This window comes from Malurus melanocephalus, unplaced genomic scaffold (assembly GCF_030028575.1).
Source record: "Malurus melanocephalus ecotype Western Australia unplaced genomic scaffold, MMel_1.1 scaffold_150, whole genome shotgun sequence".
Lineage (NCBI taxonomy): Eukaryota > Metazoa > Chordata > Aves > Passeriformes > Maluridae > Malurus > Malurus melanocephalus.
In genome coordinates, this window is record NW_026623382.1 from 1,731,848 (window position 1) to 1,746,690 (window position 14,843).

Below are 14,843 nucleotides of genomic sequence, written 5' to 3' on the forward strand. Positions count from 1 at the left end.
CATGCTGTCTTCCAGATCTGAATGTTTTAAGAACTCTAAAAATTGCTTTATATACTATTATAAGGCATCATTAAAATACACTCAGCTTGGAAAGCATAAAGAGGAATCTGTTTACAAAACAGGCAAGATATGTAAAATTTAGAGCACTGGAACAAAATATTTTCAAGAGATTATTTTGTAAAAGCACTAGAGGGCATCAAAACTCTATGATGCTGAGCATTGAGACTCAGAAGTGTACTGAGATGTTTTATTTAAAACTAAACACAAGACTCATACTGATGAAAATTGTTTGTTCAGCTATCTTTAAAGACAATTGTGTAACTGCAGGTTGTGACTAGAATTTATCTGCTGCAATACTCTCAGTAGGATTCATTGCTGTTGCTACGACTGCTTTATGAAGCAAATTGGCTGAGTTTTCAATGCATTTATTTTTCATTATTAAAACCAATAATCTTTCATCAGATGAAGAAAAAAAAAAAATTGCTAATTCAAATCACCAGAAGAGTATGCTTTTCCTTCCAGTATTATAAATACCTGAGGGCATTATCAGTCTTGTGGCTGGTTGAGTGCATCTGCTAGATCCCACCGTAGTCCCCGGGGATGATGTATCTACTCTCGTCCCAAAAGCTATTGACTGCATGATCCAAGCCCTTTTGGGATTACAAAGATGAAGCGCTGACTCCCTTTCTCTTTGTGTAACTACTGTTAAAAGGGATGTAAAAAAATTACTTTTTTTCCTATCAATTGAAAAGGCTGCATACAAAAGTGATTAATGTATTTTCTGTGCACTTTTGTAACAGTAGTAATGTTATTTACACAATTTCACAGCAATTCGAAATGGGAACATGGAGTGATACTTTCTAAGGTTTTAGGGTGAGGCCAGGCACAATAAAATATCTTGAGTGCAGTAGGATCAGAAGTTTTAAATGAAGATGCTAGAAAGGAAGACTTTTCATACTGCTTAAATGAGCTCTGCAGAAGTCAGTAAGGATTTGGAAGTGTCTTTATGAAGAGCAAAAACAAGCTCGGTTTAAGGCCAGTTCAATTCCCATTGGTCAATTACAGATAAAAACCCTAGGAGTGGAATCAAAAGAAAAGTGTAACTCTTTCCTGTTTTGCACTTTAAAAGAAATAACTTCAATTTTTAAACAAATAGTTTGAGACCATTAAATCAAATTGGGGGTGGTAGCTTCAATTATATGAACTTTATACTAATCTAGTACTTGAGCTAAGGAACAGAAGTAAGCTAAACTTTTAGAACAAGTAACTGGCAGAAGCATTTTCAGTTCAGGGAAGTTTTGGAGTCATGGTGTCTAGGGGACCAATTAGGAAGGAACTGCAGTAGTCATGCCTGAAGGTAACAGAATTGAGCACGTCTTGTATAAAGGAGACAGCCAGGACTATGCTCTGGTAATGTTCTACAGATGGTGAAGAATCTTTGTAATGTAAGAGAAATAGTTCACTAATAGTAAATCCAGGATACAGTTTGATACAAATTACTGCCTCAAGCCTTAATCCAGGACTGACTCCAGTGGAACTGTATTTAGGAGATGAAGTCCAGGAAGTTTTATGGAAGTGTTTCTGGACATGTAAATGCAACACGTATTTTTCAGCACATTAAGCTTCAGTCATTGCTCCCCAGTCAAAAAGTGATATTTTGTAACACAGCCCGACAGACGTGTTAAGCACAACTGTAACACAAGACCAAAAGCTCAGGAGAGTGGCGGTGCCATTGCAAAATGACTGTGTGAGCAAATGGGCACATGATCAGATCCAGCAGCTCCTGTGCAGCCCCTGGCACCTGCTGGGGCCCATCCACCAGCTTTCCCTCATGAAGCTGCACAGGCTCCCAGCACCGGCAGGTGTCCTGCGTCTGCCTTGCTCAGCCCTACATCCTGATTCTCTTCGAGACTTGGAGCAGGTTTTCAAGATGGTACCATTTCAAGATGGTAGTGGTTTTCCTAGCTATTGTCTTATAAAATAGAGCTGAGGTGGGAATCAGCTACTTTCTCAGTGCTCTCCAGTAATTTTCAGTCCTGCCAATCACATAGTTCTCCAAATACCAGAGACAAAAATCACCAAAGCTGATTTTCTGGGTTCGTTGTGGCATGTTTATGGATTCACTGATTTAACATTTGGCTATTCTTAAGAAAACTATTTTTTTTTTTTTTACTGTAAAATTTATAGTAGACAAGCTGTGAAAGATCTCTTCATGACTTACGAATATTTATATTTGAAAGCTTGGTCTGCATGTACTTTATCAAGAAATGCGCATATACATATTTAAACTGTATGGAAACATGTAGGAAGCTCAGGATATTACCATACCTAAGTAAGCACATTCACCCATATCAACATAACAGTCTGAATGCACTAATGTAGGTACATGCTTCTAATCACAGGCTTTTGTCTTCACTCAAATAGACCAAGATACAAGAAAAGTATACACAATTTAAAAAGAAAAAGAAATCAAAAGCATTTGAAGAAGTATTTATGCTGTGCAAAGTCTTTTTGCTTGACAAATCTTGCAAAAAGCAGATATCTTGTTTATTAGTTCTTTTTTCTCTATCAACAAATGTTCATAAAAGAACAGATAAGACAATTTCACCTATTTTTCCAAACTGACTAAAATCAAATGCAACTGTCAATGCTTTGTGAGAGAGGAAAGCAATCCTTACACTTCCTGTCAAGGAGCTGAACTGAAGGAAGGAAGTATATCACATATAGCCGGTAGTCTGGATCATATGCCAGAGGATTTTGGAATAGGTCTGCAAAATGTATACAGAAAAAAAACAAACAATGTCACAAAAAAGCAAACACAGCGAAAGAACAACTTTGCACGGCAAGAAAATTAAAGGTCACCAGGAGACAAAGATTTCGTACAAAATATCAAATTCAAATTGTTCTTACGCTAGGTAAACAAAGCAGTTTCTTTAGGCATGCGAAATTACTGATCTAAACATGGACTGCAGGAACTGATTTATTGCAGAGTATGCAAAATACCACAGGCAGGAACTGAGTAAAGGTGCCATCATGGACTCCAAACCTTTGAAGTTTTTTTCTGTTTTATGAGATCTGCAGAAAAAAAAACACTGAAGTGTTTGCCTTCCATTTTCTTACATATTATTGAGTAATACCTATTTTAAATAATGGTGTTCTTTCAGGGGTGACAGCTTAAAAGTAAGACACAAAATTTGTAGGAGGATGGTGTTATTAATATCAGATGAGCTTTAGGAAACCTAGTACTTGATGAGCACTGATAAAAGGTTTTAATCCCACAGACACAATGTAAAATGCAAATACACAGCCTTCTGATGTTTTGACAGATGATAAGTTTGAAAACTCAAGAAACTTAACATAAAAATGTTTCATAGGGCCTAAATTCCTGAAAACCTGGGTCTCACCAGCTTCCCTTGAGACTTGAGGTACCAAGCTCCAAAAGCCCATTAGCAACTTGGCTTAAATGTTCATGTTCAGGTTCATATTACTTGCATAACCAAACCTTTACAACACAGAGACATGTATCAGTCCTGTGTTACTGCTTTATATCAGTCTGTTTAATGACATCTGAGGCTGATTAAAATAGAAACTGTCTCTTTCCTGGGTCAGCTAATAAACAAATGTTGTGGGGTGGGGGTTATTTTCTCAATAAATAACATAATAATATTTTTCTCCTTATACAAATGTTGCTCTTCTAAGACAGTAAAATAATCAGGAGGCTGCCACCTTGAGATCAGAGCAGGGGAAAAGGATCTTATATTGATAATTTTGACAACTTCTGCTACACTCTACAGTGATCAGTTCTCTTTCTGAGGAAAAGATGTGGCTAATACTTCCTCTAGAGTAAAAAAATGCTGTTATATGTCATTTTATCAGTTAAGAAGATGGTATTACAGAAGCAAATAAGAGATAGTAAAAGAAAAAAGTCTGAAAATATTCCACACAGATTTGTAAACTACAAGATGCAATTTCATGTTCTTCAGGACAAGTATGACTGCTGAGAGGGCTCAGTTCTCCATGGGATTTAGTAGTTAGTTGAAGATGCAATAAAGCTGGAACCAGCATTTGGTATCTCCCACACAGAAAACAACTGTTCATGTAATTAGAGGAGAACTTTTTATTTTCATTCTTTAATGAATCTTTAAAAATCATGGTACTTAAAATTAGTACAAGGTGGAAGCAAAAGAAAGTTCCATTTTTACTGAACAAAATAATAGATCTATTTTTTCCTAGAAAGAATATTATGTATRTATCTGATGAGTCTGTTCTTGAGTCAAAAAAATATACAGTATCATTCCAAAGAGAAAAATGCTTCAGAAAGATCTGTAAAAGCAGGTATATTTGGTAGTGAAATGGAATAAAGATTCAAGGGAGATTTTTCCAAGGCCCACACCAGGTCTGATACTAAACACTTGTGAATCTGGATAATGCCTGGACTACATCTTTTCTCAACAACACTGATTTGTAGGTTTGTTTTAGGGAATGTGATTTTTTCTACTACTCATTTTTACAATAAATTCAGCCGTTGTACAGATCAAGATGGTTTTGTTTTACAAAACATCTGGGATCAATTCCTGGTTGAGCTATCTACTTTCTTGTCAAGGTCATGCAATTTTAGTTCTACAAATTAGGATAATGCTTTCTTCCTCCACAGTTTTGTCTGTTTTCTCTATTTGGAGTGTAGGAAAACAGTGTGCCTCTGCCACATGGGGCAGAAACATAGTGAACAACAGTTTTCTGAGGTCTAGCAGCAGGATTTTATCAGCTGCAGACAATAAATCAGTTGAGGCAATTTACAGAGTAGGTAACAAAAATCTTGTATTCCAAAAGGGAGATGTGATCACAAGGTGAGCCCATGAAGAAACACTGTGTCTCCCAAAAGACTGCATTTGTGAGCAGCATGTGTAGTAAATCTTTTGAAGCTGAGAGTCTTCCCCAGACACCTGATGAAGGATGGTTGTTATGCTACACATCCAGTGCATGACGGTCACTAAAATCATGGGAGAGCCTTCAGGAAGGGAAATGTAACATTTTGGCAGCTGGATGCTACTCCTGAAGTGAACAGATAATAGTGTGTTTTAACAGTTCTATTGTCCCTGAGAGCTACAAAATAATAAAATGTTGTTAAGCATCCAGGAGCTCTGATGAAGACCAGCAAGTAGCTGTTTTTCTTAAAATCAGATTGTTTGGCAATAAGAAGTATCTACCTCATAACAGTGAGAAGTCTCACTGGTTTCGTTTTATTAGAGTGACTTATGGGCACAGCCCTTTTCAAACCTACACAGTGCAAATCCTGCACCCATTTAGTATTTATTAATATGGAAAGAAGACAGATGATAGAGTAATATGATATATAGGATAATGACTTTTAAAATTTTGTTCATTTGCTGATATAATTTAGTTACATCAAATACGAGTGTATTTTATTAAACCAATAGAGACCTGTTAACTCGAGAACTCATTATTAAGCAATCTCCTTGAAAAAAAACACATTGACGATTTTTTTCATGACTGCAAAGGTCAAAAAGGAATGGATTTAAAGTTATAATTATTAAGGTTGTTAAACTTCTTCCACCGATTACTTTTTTACTCTTGTACAAATCTTTGAACAACTTTTTTTTTTTTTTTTAATTAGGGTAGATCAGTATATTATAAATATTATTTGATTGTTCTTTCAAACACTTCCTTTTCTGTGGTGATGGCCAGTCCAGTTTTCACCATGCTTTTGTAACTGCCGTTCATAACGACTCAGCAGCACTTAAACTCTCTGCTGTGTATTTCCCACAGATGGTTGCAACAAGTACAACAAACTTCCTGTACTGTTTGAAGCTCCTTATTAATTTGTAAAGCTAACATTAAATTCAAGTGACTGCACCATTCACAGGGTTATCATAGGATGCCTGTCCAGACTCTGCCTAATCACTTCATTGTTAAATGGACTAATTTTTCTATCTTGCATAAAATGAAAAAAATTACAATAGTTTGGTTGGCATGTTGTCTTCATAAGCACTTGATCTATTTTTTTTTTAGCTTTGGCCCAGGGTCAAGTTCAATTAAAAGTTTGTTTTTCCGTTCATATTTCACTTTCCCACAATCAGACTTTCAGTTTTCTGAATGCTTAAGGAGGTGTTATGGCCTGGTGACATTCTGACATTCAACTTCTTAACAATGTCACTAGGCACAAAACTTGTTTCCGGTCTTCTCCAAGTAGTAAGCATCTGGCATGACCTATATGGACATTTCTGTAGGAATCATGGAAAAAGACTGCTTGTATTTTCACTTTCAGTATCTTAATAGTGTATAATCCTACCTTCCCTGGAGGCTACTTCTTACATTGTAACTTAGTGGCACCAACACTGTCTGGTATAACTTCATTTGAAATTTCAGAGCTGGTGCTATTTTCATTTCCAGCCAGTGTATCAAAATATGCTCCTTAACAGATATTGTTATGAATAATACCTAGAGTATATTTGCACAGACTCTAGAAATCCAAAGTCTGCCAAAAAGATGCAGAAAGGAAGTTCTATAAGCAAGAGAATTAATGAGGAAAGAATTAAGGTTCTATAACCTATCACACTCTCAACAGCAATAACATCCATTTTTCAATTCCCTTCACCTCTGTTAATCTCACTGTACTCCCATGTTCCATTACAAAGAGGCAGCTGTAAACTGCTTACACACCCTTCTAAGCTATTAATCCAAGATACTGGCTAGCTAGCAGCCAAAAAGTTAAATTCTGAACTCGTTTAGCAGTTTTTTCCTCAGCTGAGATACTCTTTGTGGAATTTTCATGTCTTAGAGATCTCTATCTTCTGTCAAATTTGGTTGAAATTGATAATTAGCTTCAAAAGCTATTGGCAAATGATGCGGAAACAGACAAGAAACATCCTGATAAGGAACATCCTACTACTTGCTGTTCTGTAAAATAAAAATAAGGAATTACTTAGGGTCTGCAAGCTTCTCATTCCTTTCAATTCCTTCACTGTTTTGCCAAGTTTTTTTAACTCATTGTTGTGAAGAAACAGAATCTGTAATGAGCATAAGTGTTTCAGAGCACCTGAAATAAAATGAAAAATAGTTAATTATTCTCACCAAAGCTGCTTTTATCAGAACATTTTGCTATGCTGAACACTGAATTTGATATTCCAGTTATCTATCTATGCCTGTCTTTTGGTAACATATTGCATGAGATATTAATTAAAAACAATAAATTAGAGATATTTCAATATCCTTTTCACTTTTCTAGTAACATCCTTTAAACATATAACTAACTTTTTTCACTCCAATTTTCTATTTGTCCACATCACCCCTGCATCAACAAATCAGCCTCAACTGCTACCTCTCTTCTTCCTCCCTTCCTTCCTCCTACATCCCTGTAATCTTTAATTCACTTGCAATTACCTTTGCATCACAAACAATAGTATATCCCTAATACTACCTTTGCCTCACAAGCAATAAATAGTGAATTCCTTAGAAAATAGTTGTTTCAAGTAATTATTGATCTATTAAAAAGTTATTTCAAAATATTGTTGTGACCCAAACTATGTGTTCACATCCTCACACCACATCAGGATTAAACATCTCATTTCCAAATTACATACAGTGTTTTATCCACATTTCTCTATTAATGATTCCTTTCTGTTTACCCATAATTTGTTAGAATCTGTATTGTCTCTTGCATCCATGTTTATGTCTTTCAAAGATAAATTAAAACTAATCAACATCATTTCTCATCCCAGCATTTTATAGGGACAGAGAAAAATAAAATACTACCATTTAAAATGTCTAAAATATTTAGAAATTTATTATGCTTTGGCCTGTTCATTCACATATTCTGGTAAAGCCATTTTAATCTACAAGGGCAAGAAAAACTGAAATACAAGTATAAGACAGATGCATTTTTACAATAAACCAAGTTTGGCAGTAACTTTGCAAAATATTTCTGGTTATAAATTCTAAATATTAAATATGGTCATGTAAAAACAAAAATATTTCACATTTTCCTGACATAAAGTGAATGACATTTCATCTCTTAGATGAGAATAAACATATCATCTTATTGCCACTCAAGTATGCTGGAAAAATTAAATATCTAATAATTAACATGTATTACTATGCATACATAGGAGCTTTCAACCAGAAAGTTACTTGCAGCCACCCAGTTTTATAAATTTGAATGCTAATATAGAGAAAAGAAAGCATCGGCCTCTGTTCAACAATCTAAAAAGGGAAGATTGGTACCTGATATATCTGTCAGCTCATTATTGTTGAGATACAGTTCAGTCAAGCAATAGTTTTTGATCAAGAAAGTTAAATCTTGGATCTGAAATTAGAGTTAGGCAAACTGTTATATGTCAGTCAGAAACAGATTTCCTTGAATGACTGGTCTCCACATTTTCTTTTCCTTCTATCCACATTTGAAATAATTTTTATTGTGAGAAGACCCTTATAGAACATAATAATTCTATGTTGGAATAAAAATATCGCTGAAATACATCACTGGACTAAACCCAGCAGCTTGTTTTTAAATTATTTCTTCACCAGCAGGTTCAAAGAGTACCTATTTGTTCTAAATGTCTAAAAATGTAATTTAATCATATATAGAGAATCAATTACAGTTACAGGGGGAAAAAAGTGTATATTTCAAATAAAGAGTTATCTTCAGTTCCTATGAAATCACACCTCCTTGCTTGGAGAAGCTCAATTCCAATACTGTTTTGACTCCAGCACAAGGTAAAGTATGTGCAATGGGATAGCAAGCTGACCATTGTAATCACTGAGAACTGGGATACTAATGGCACTGAAGTTTTTATCCTACAGTTTAAATGCAAGAACAACAAGCACAGTTTTATTCCTGACTCTTTGAATTCTGTGATGAAAAGTAATTTGTAAGGAAGGGAATTATTTCAGTCCTTGAATTTTGCCACTGACTCCAAAACAAATATGTTTTGCTCTGTGCATTAACAGTATCTGAAAGCTGGAAGCAAAAGCATAAAACAGGAATTTTCCCATTCCCTGGCATAGAGGTGTTTCCCTATGTTTGGCAAGTTTTGTTTCCCGGATCATCTGAAGTTTACTATTTTTGCGATAAAATTATTGATTACAGAAAGATATGCTCCTCCTATTGAGGCATTTAACCTCAGCTTCTTAAATACACAAAATTTATAAATCAGATATGCATCTAAAAGAAAACACATTAGGTTATACTCAGTAATATATAAAAGTTTTCTTCAAATCTGTTTTATTTGACAGTAAAATTAGCTTAGAAATTAAAAATAAGTTATTAATTTGACAATTATGTAATACATTATGTTAGAAAAAATGCAAAATAATAATCAGGGAATAATCATTGTTCTGCTCTTTAAAGGAATATCTTATTACCTTATTGTTGTTAATCCACAAATACTTTAATCTACGAAACTGTGACAGACTTGGGATACTTCCTAGTCCTCTGGCGGAAGAAAAAAGAATGGAGTAACAAATTTCTTAACATTAATTGTGCCTAGTAGTTTTATAAATATTTTTGTTTTCCATAAATAACATTATACAAGAACCAGAAGGGCACACTTCCTTAGAATTTATAGCAAAGACACAAAGAACAAGATGGCAGAGACAGTGTAAGCACTCTGCACACCTGCAAGTATCAGAAGGCAGCACGTGGTAAAGAAATGGGACAAAATAAGTGATACATTAATTACTTTTCCATAACAGCAGGAGTTATGAGTCTGAGTCACATGTACTTTGCAGTTTGTAGAAATCCTGCTCAGAACAGAGAAGTTTAGCACCCTGGGGACATGAAGCTAAAAGGATAAGTGCTTTGCAGTGGGGATTGTCCAGCCACAGTGCCAGAGAAGCCAACAGAAGACAGACATCAAGCACATTAATGTGTATTTTTTATTATTTTTCACATTAGTGCATATTTTGAAATATTTTGCCCTTTTTTCACTCTTCTCCTCTTCTCATATTAACTTAGTACATCCACGGAGGATGAAACTATCTCCCATGTGCCAGTATAGTTTTACATTTAATTGTGTATGTAGCAYTTTGAGCTAGCTAGTGTACTATAAATAACAAATTACCTGCTAAAGAAAATACTGGTGAGCTACCAAGTAATTTTCAGTAACTGCTCTTCTTTATTTTTCAGTGCTTTAAGTAAATGTTCTTGATTTCCACTAGAAAAATTATAGATGACCTATACCTGACAATTTCAAATTACCATAATAAAAATTTCCTTTTAATTCATTGCAAGATTTTAATGGAGTTTAACATGTTGCAAGACAAAGGCCAGTGTTTCACAAAGTAACTGGATTGATAAAAATTAACCTCACATCATCAGGTTWAAGTAATGTTTGTCTTCCAACTGTGTCTCCTCCAGCTTTCCATGTTGTCTTTTTATTTGTTGGGGTTTTTTTTCCCAACACACCCTCCAGGTACAGACAAAGGGAKCGTGAATGCCTTTTCTCATCTTGCATTTGCAAATGAAAAGTCTGTCAGAGGCAAACCCTACAAAGTTAAGGTGCTGTACTTTTAATCTCTTGTATTACTGAAAATCAGACCAGCCTCCTGTGTTATTTTGTTAAACAGTTTATTTGGCTTGCTCATATTATCCATAAAAACTAACCCAGCAAATATATACCTGACTTGACTATTGTCACAAGTAACAGAAAAAGACATTACTGCAAGCAGCASAGATGAGCAGCTGGCTGTTGACAGGACATAGAGAGTTCCTACAGAGCTCCTATCTAAATCTCCTGTGCACCCTTGAATCACATTTCAGGTAGCAAAACCAAAATTTCTAATATTCTTTGTCACTGTCCCTTTACAACTAGTTTACAGGTTTACATTTATTTGGCTTTGCTCCACGCTTAGTAACAGCCTCATCTTGACTACCTCCAAGCCGCAATCTTGTCTGGGTTTTGGTTGGGTTTTTTTGGGGGTTTTTTTTGGGTTTTTTTTTTTTTTCTGGTATTAAGACATTTAATTTGCCCCAGGTAGAGCTTAATTCCTCTAACATTTTAAAAGAGCCTGCCTTTTCTAGATGCCTTCCAAACTTTGCATATATGTCTTTTATAAACTGATCCTTTTTGGCCTGCAGCACTCTTTTTCTACCTACTGYTCAGTTAATCAGTTTTCCTAGGATGATAGCTTTCAGTGTCCAAAATACATTGCTTCATGTCCCTTTAATAGTAGTGGTTTAAAAATAGAAACTCATTCCCTCGAATTTAATTGACTTTAATTATTTTCTTTCCATTTTCTTACTTCAGCCAGCAGAAAAATATGTCAAACCAATAGTAAAGGAGGCATGATCTGATACTGAGCTTGGCTGAGGTTCAAGTTTATATAAACTGATACAGAATAAAAGGAATTCACTCCTATCCAGTCATCAAAGAATTCATCTTGCATCATCTTTCCCAAAATGGTTTCATGCAAAGAGTGATCACTTCTGTATCTAYCATGTGAACATTCCTTTTTATTCTATACCAAAAAAATATACTTCAAAGCCCAGTGAGGGCACACATTTAAGCATTTTAAAATAGAAAATGTGTCMATTAAGACTGTATACACAGTTTTAATTCTTTTACAGATATAGAGTATAATAATCACATTGTTCAGAAAGTATGTATCTATGCACCTTGTAATTTTCTCATTATTTCAACTTCTCCCTTAAATTTTGTATGTTTTCTTCTTTCTAAAATGCGTATTTTAAGAGTTTTGACAGTAACTATATGTTTCATGTTTACTTTTCACAAACCATCAAATACTTTCTTGGTGTAAATCAGAAGATGTAATAAGGAATTTGAAYATACTAGTGAGCACATTTAGATTTTCAAGGCCAYATGRTTTCCACTAAAAACAGACTAGATAACACTGAAAACCCTTAACCTTTTTTTTTTTTTTTTTTTTTTTTTTTTTTTTTGAACCAATAAATTTTTAAAATTTTTTTCTTATTTTTTTAAATTATTTTTTTTTTTTTTTTTTTTTTTTTCCACTTATTGGACCAAGAGACCTTGAAAACCTTTTCCCTAAATTATTAAACTATATTAGTTCTTTCTATATAATTATGTGAGCAGGGGATGCAGTTGGGATACTGCAGACAGGTATGCAACACTTGGAATTGTGCCCTGGCCAGAAATTCAAAGCACGCCTTCCCAAAACTTTGAAGTATGTCCTGTCATGTATCCATCCCTCTATGGCCGCCTCTCAGCGTGTTCATACTACAACATACACCTCTATCGACCTAGATCACCCACAGGCTCATGAAAGCTTCGCCCTCCTTCACTCAGCACATCTTCTCCTCATCTGCCCTACATCTCAAGCTACTTCATGCTCTCAGAGGAGATCAGCTCTCTCATCAGCACTGCCTGCCCAAAATAAGTGTTCTTGTGCTTGCATTCACTTCATGTTGCCCTGCCCTTGCTTCAGTTCCTAACAGTAGAAATGCAGGTAATTTCAAGGGTGGTACCACCGAGCCTTCCCATTGCAGTAACAGATCTCTTCAGGGAGGTCAGAAATTTGGCAGTTCATAGACTGGGCAGGTCCTGTGTTTTTTCATTTGCCTTCTTGATACTCCTTCCACCCAGCCTTATGAGCCTGTTAGAACAGGCAGAGATTGGCCTTTCAAGCCTCACTCCTYTGCTCCCCATGGCAGAAATTCATGTACAACTCTGTGAACTCACAGACCCTCAAGCAACTCTGGATTGCTGAAGACAGATYGTGTATCTAGGGGTGAGGCTGTTAGCTGTGAGCACAGCTCTGCTGTGTGTTGGTGTACCTTCACATTTCTTCATTCACAACATGTATGGACTACTGAAAAATACAATTTACTGGTATTTCACATAAAAAATATGTTTACAGAGTCCATGATACAGACAGCGCTATGAAAGGTTACCATTTACCACGTGCTCTACTTTTAGTAGAAGTTGAAACAAGAAACATTTTACTTACTGTCTGGCCAGATACAAGGCTGTGACATCCATATTGCTCTTATAGCCACAGATCTTCAGCTGGTTTTCTATTGCCTGACAGTATACAGTACATTTGTCAGTATAACATACTGGATCACTATGGATTCATTACATYGTAACTTATGTGAATTCAGTGTTTAAAGTGCACACCAAAATTAATATATGTATCACAGCACCTTGCAAACTATAACACAGTCTATGAGAGATAAAGAGGTATTAAATTGGGAGTCTCTATTTTAAATTGATAAAAATACTCCGATGACTAGGCTACACTTACACTAGTTTTCTTTTCCTGTGGAGAATCATAGTTGGTAAACATGAAGATAGAAAGTAATGTAGGTTAACTGGAGRATGGGCTTCTCACTCAGGTCAGCCAACCCAGTACACGTGATGAACAATGAAACTGCTTCCTCTGCATTACAATCACTTCATTTTAGGCTGCTTTACTGTGCGCCACATTTCAAAACTATGCATCTAAAAAACTCTACTTGTGCATTTAAGGTTGAAAAATGCAGGCACAATTTTAATTTTCWGAGTATATTACTGATATGCTATAATTTGCAAAAGCAACAAAACCCATTACTGTAAGAATTATGGATTTGTGTTACTAGTGGCTGATAAAAACTAAAGTGTGTGTCAGACAGAACAGGTCTACTACATGAGCTACTGCACCCAACACCATTATGATCACTACTGTTTAAAACACAAAATGGATAAACTTTACAAGTACAAAATGGCTTGGAAGCATCAACAGGCATGTTGAGAATGCTCTGCATTAGGTGCACAACCACTCCAGTGTGGTTCTGGGAGTACTAAAATACACAAAATACCTTGCAAAAGCATGGGACCAGTGGCACTCTCTGACAGAGGCAGCCAGGGCCGCTTGTCCCTCGCAGTGGATGTGGGACCCTGCCATTCGCCCACAGTTCATTACGGCCAGCTGGCAACTGCAGGTTTTAGCTATGGGGGAAATCGGGGACAAATGGCCAYCGTTCTCCTTCTACACGGGCAAAATCTGCCCAAAGCACACCAAGGGATAGCTGGAGAGAAGAAGCACCTGTGAGACACCCAAAGTGTGCCGATGTCAGGCCTCAGATTTGCAGGACACACCGATGGGGAATGTGGACGTGACAAAGGGGAACGCACACCTACTGCGGAGAGCACCAGGGCCGGTGTCACCTTCCAAGTCAGGAAGGCTGTGCTCAAGGATTTGTATTTCGCATACTCCGTCATGCGAAATCTCATCCTCTCGCCACCCTGGAGCCCCGTTCCCTGTCCCGGCGGGGCTCGCAGGGCTCAGGTGTGCTCAGCCGCTGCCTTGGAAGGGCTGCACCGGCACTGCGGAGGATCGGAGCCGCTGGCTGCCGCCGCGGGGCCGGGCGGGGAAGCCCAGCGCCTTCCACCGCCGCGGGAGGACGGAACGCGCCGCGCCTCGGGGTGTGGTGGCGGTGCCGAGCCCTCCCCGCTCCCCGGCACGGCACAGCGACAGGGGAACGCCGGGGGCATTGGGATCGGGAGGGGGGCGGTGAGCGGCGAGCGGCGCGGCCGGGGCGGGGCGAAGGGAGAGGAGAGGAGGGGCCGCCGCCCGCTCACCTGCGCACCGGCTGTGGCGGCTGCCGCCATCTTAGAGCCCCGTGTGGGCGGCCGCGGGGCAGCGGCGCGAGGCGTGGGCAGGCCGGGCTGCGCTGTGAGGGTCTGGCCCCTCAGCGCGGGGGTAATCACCGAATCGTTTGGTTGGAAAATATCTCTGAAACCATCAAGTCCGACCTATGACAGACCAYCACCATGTCAACTAGACCATGCCACCGAGTGACACATCCAGTCTTTGCTTAAACATCTCCAGGGACAGTGACTCCACCACCTCCCAGGGCAGCCCAT

At 37.4% G+C, this 14,843-nt stretch overlaps 1 protein-coding gene across 1 annotated transcript in view; it reads right to left on the minus strand.

The window, feature by feature from the left end:
* Positions 1-14,588, minus strand: part of LRRC72 (leucine rich repeat containing 72) — a 16,730-nt gene extending 2,142 nt beyond the window's left edge. The window contains exons 1-7 of the mRNA XM_057371641.1: positions 14,559-14,588; positions 12,946-13,019; positions 9,382-9,451; positions 8,242-8,323; positions 6,944-7,057; positions 2,679-2,768; positions 535-702 (exon numbers count right to left, since the gene is read on the minus strand). Of these exons, the coding sequence (XP_057227624.1) occupies positions 535-702; positions 2,679-2,768; positions 6,944-7,057; positions 8,242-8,323; positions 9,382-9,451; positions 12,946-13,019; positions 14,559-14,588 (628 nt within the window). The remainder of the gene's footprint in view (positions 1-534; positions 703-2,678; positions 2,769-6,943; positions 7,058-8,241; positions 8,324-9,381; positions 9,452-12,945; positions 13,020-14,558) is intronic.
* Positions 14,589-14,843: the final 255 nt, after the last annotated feature.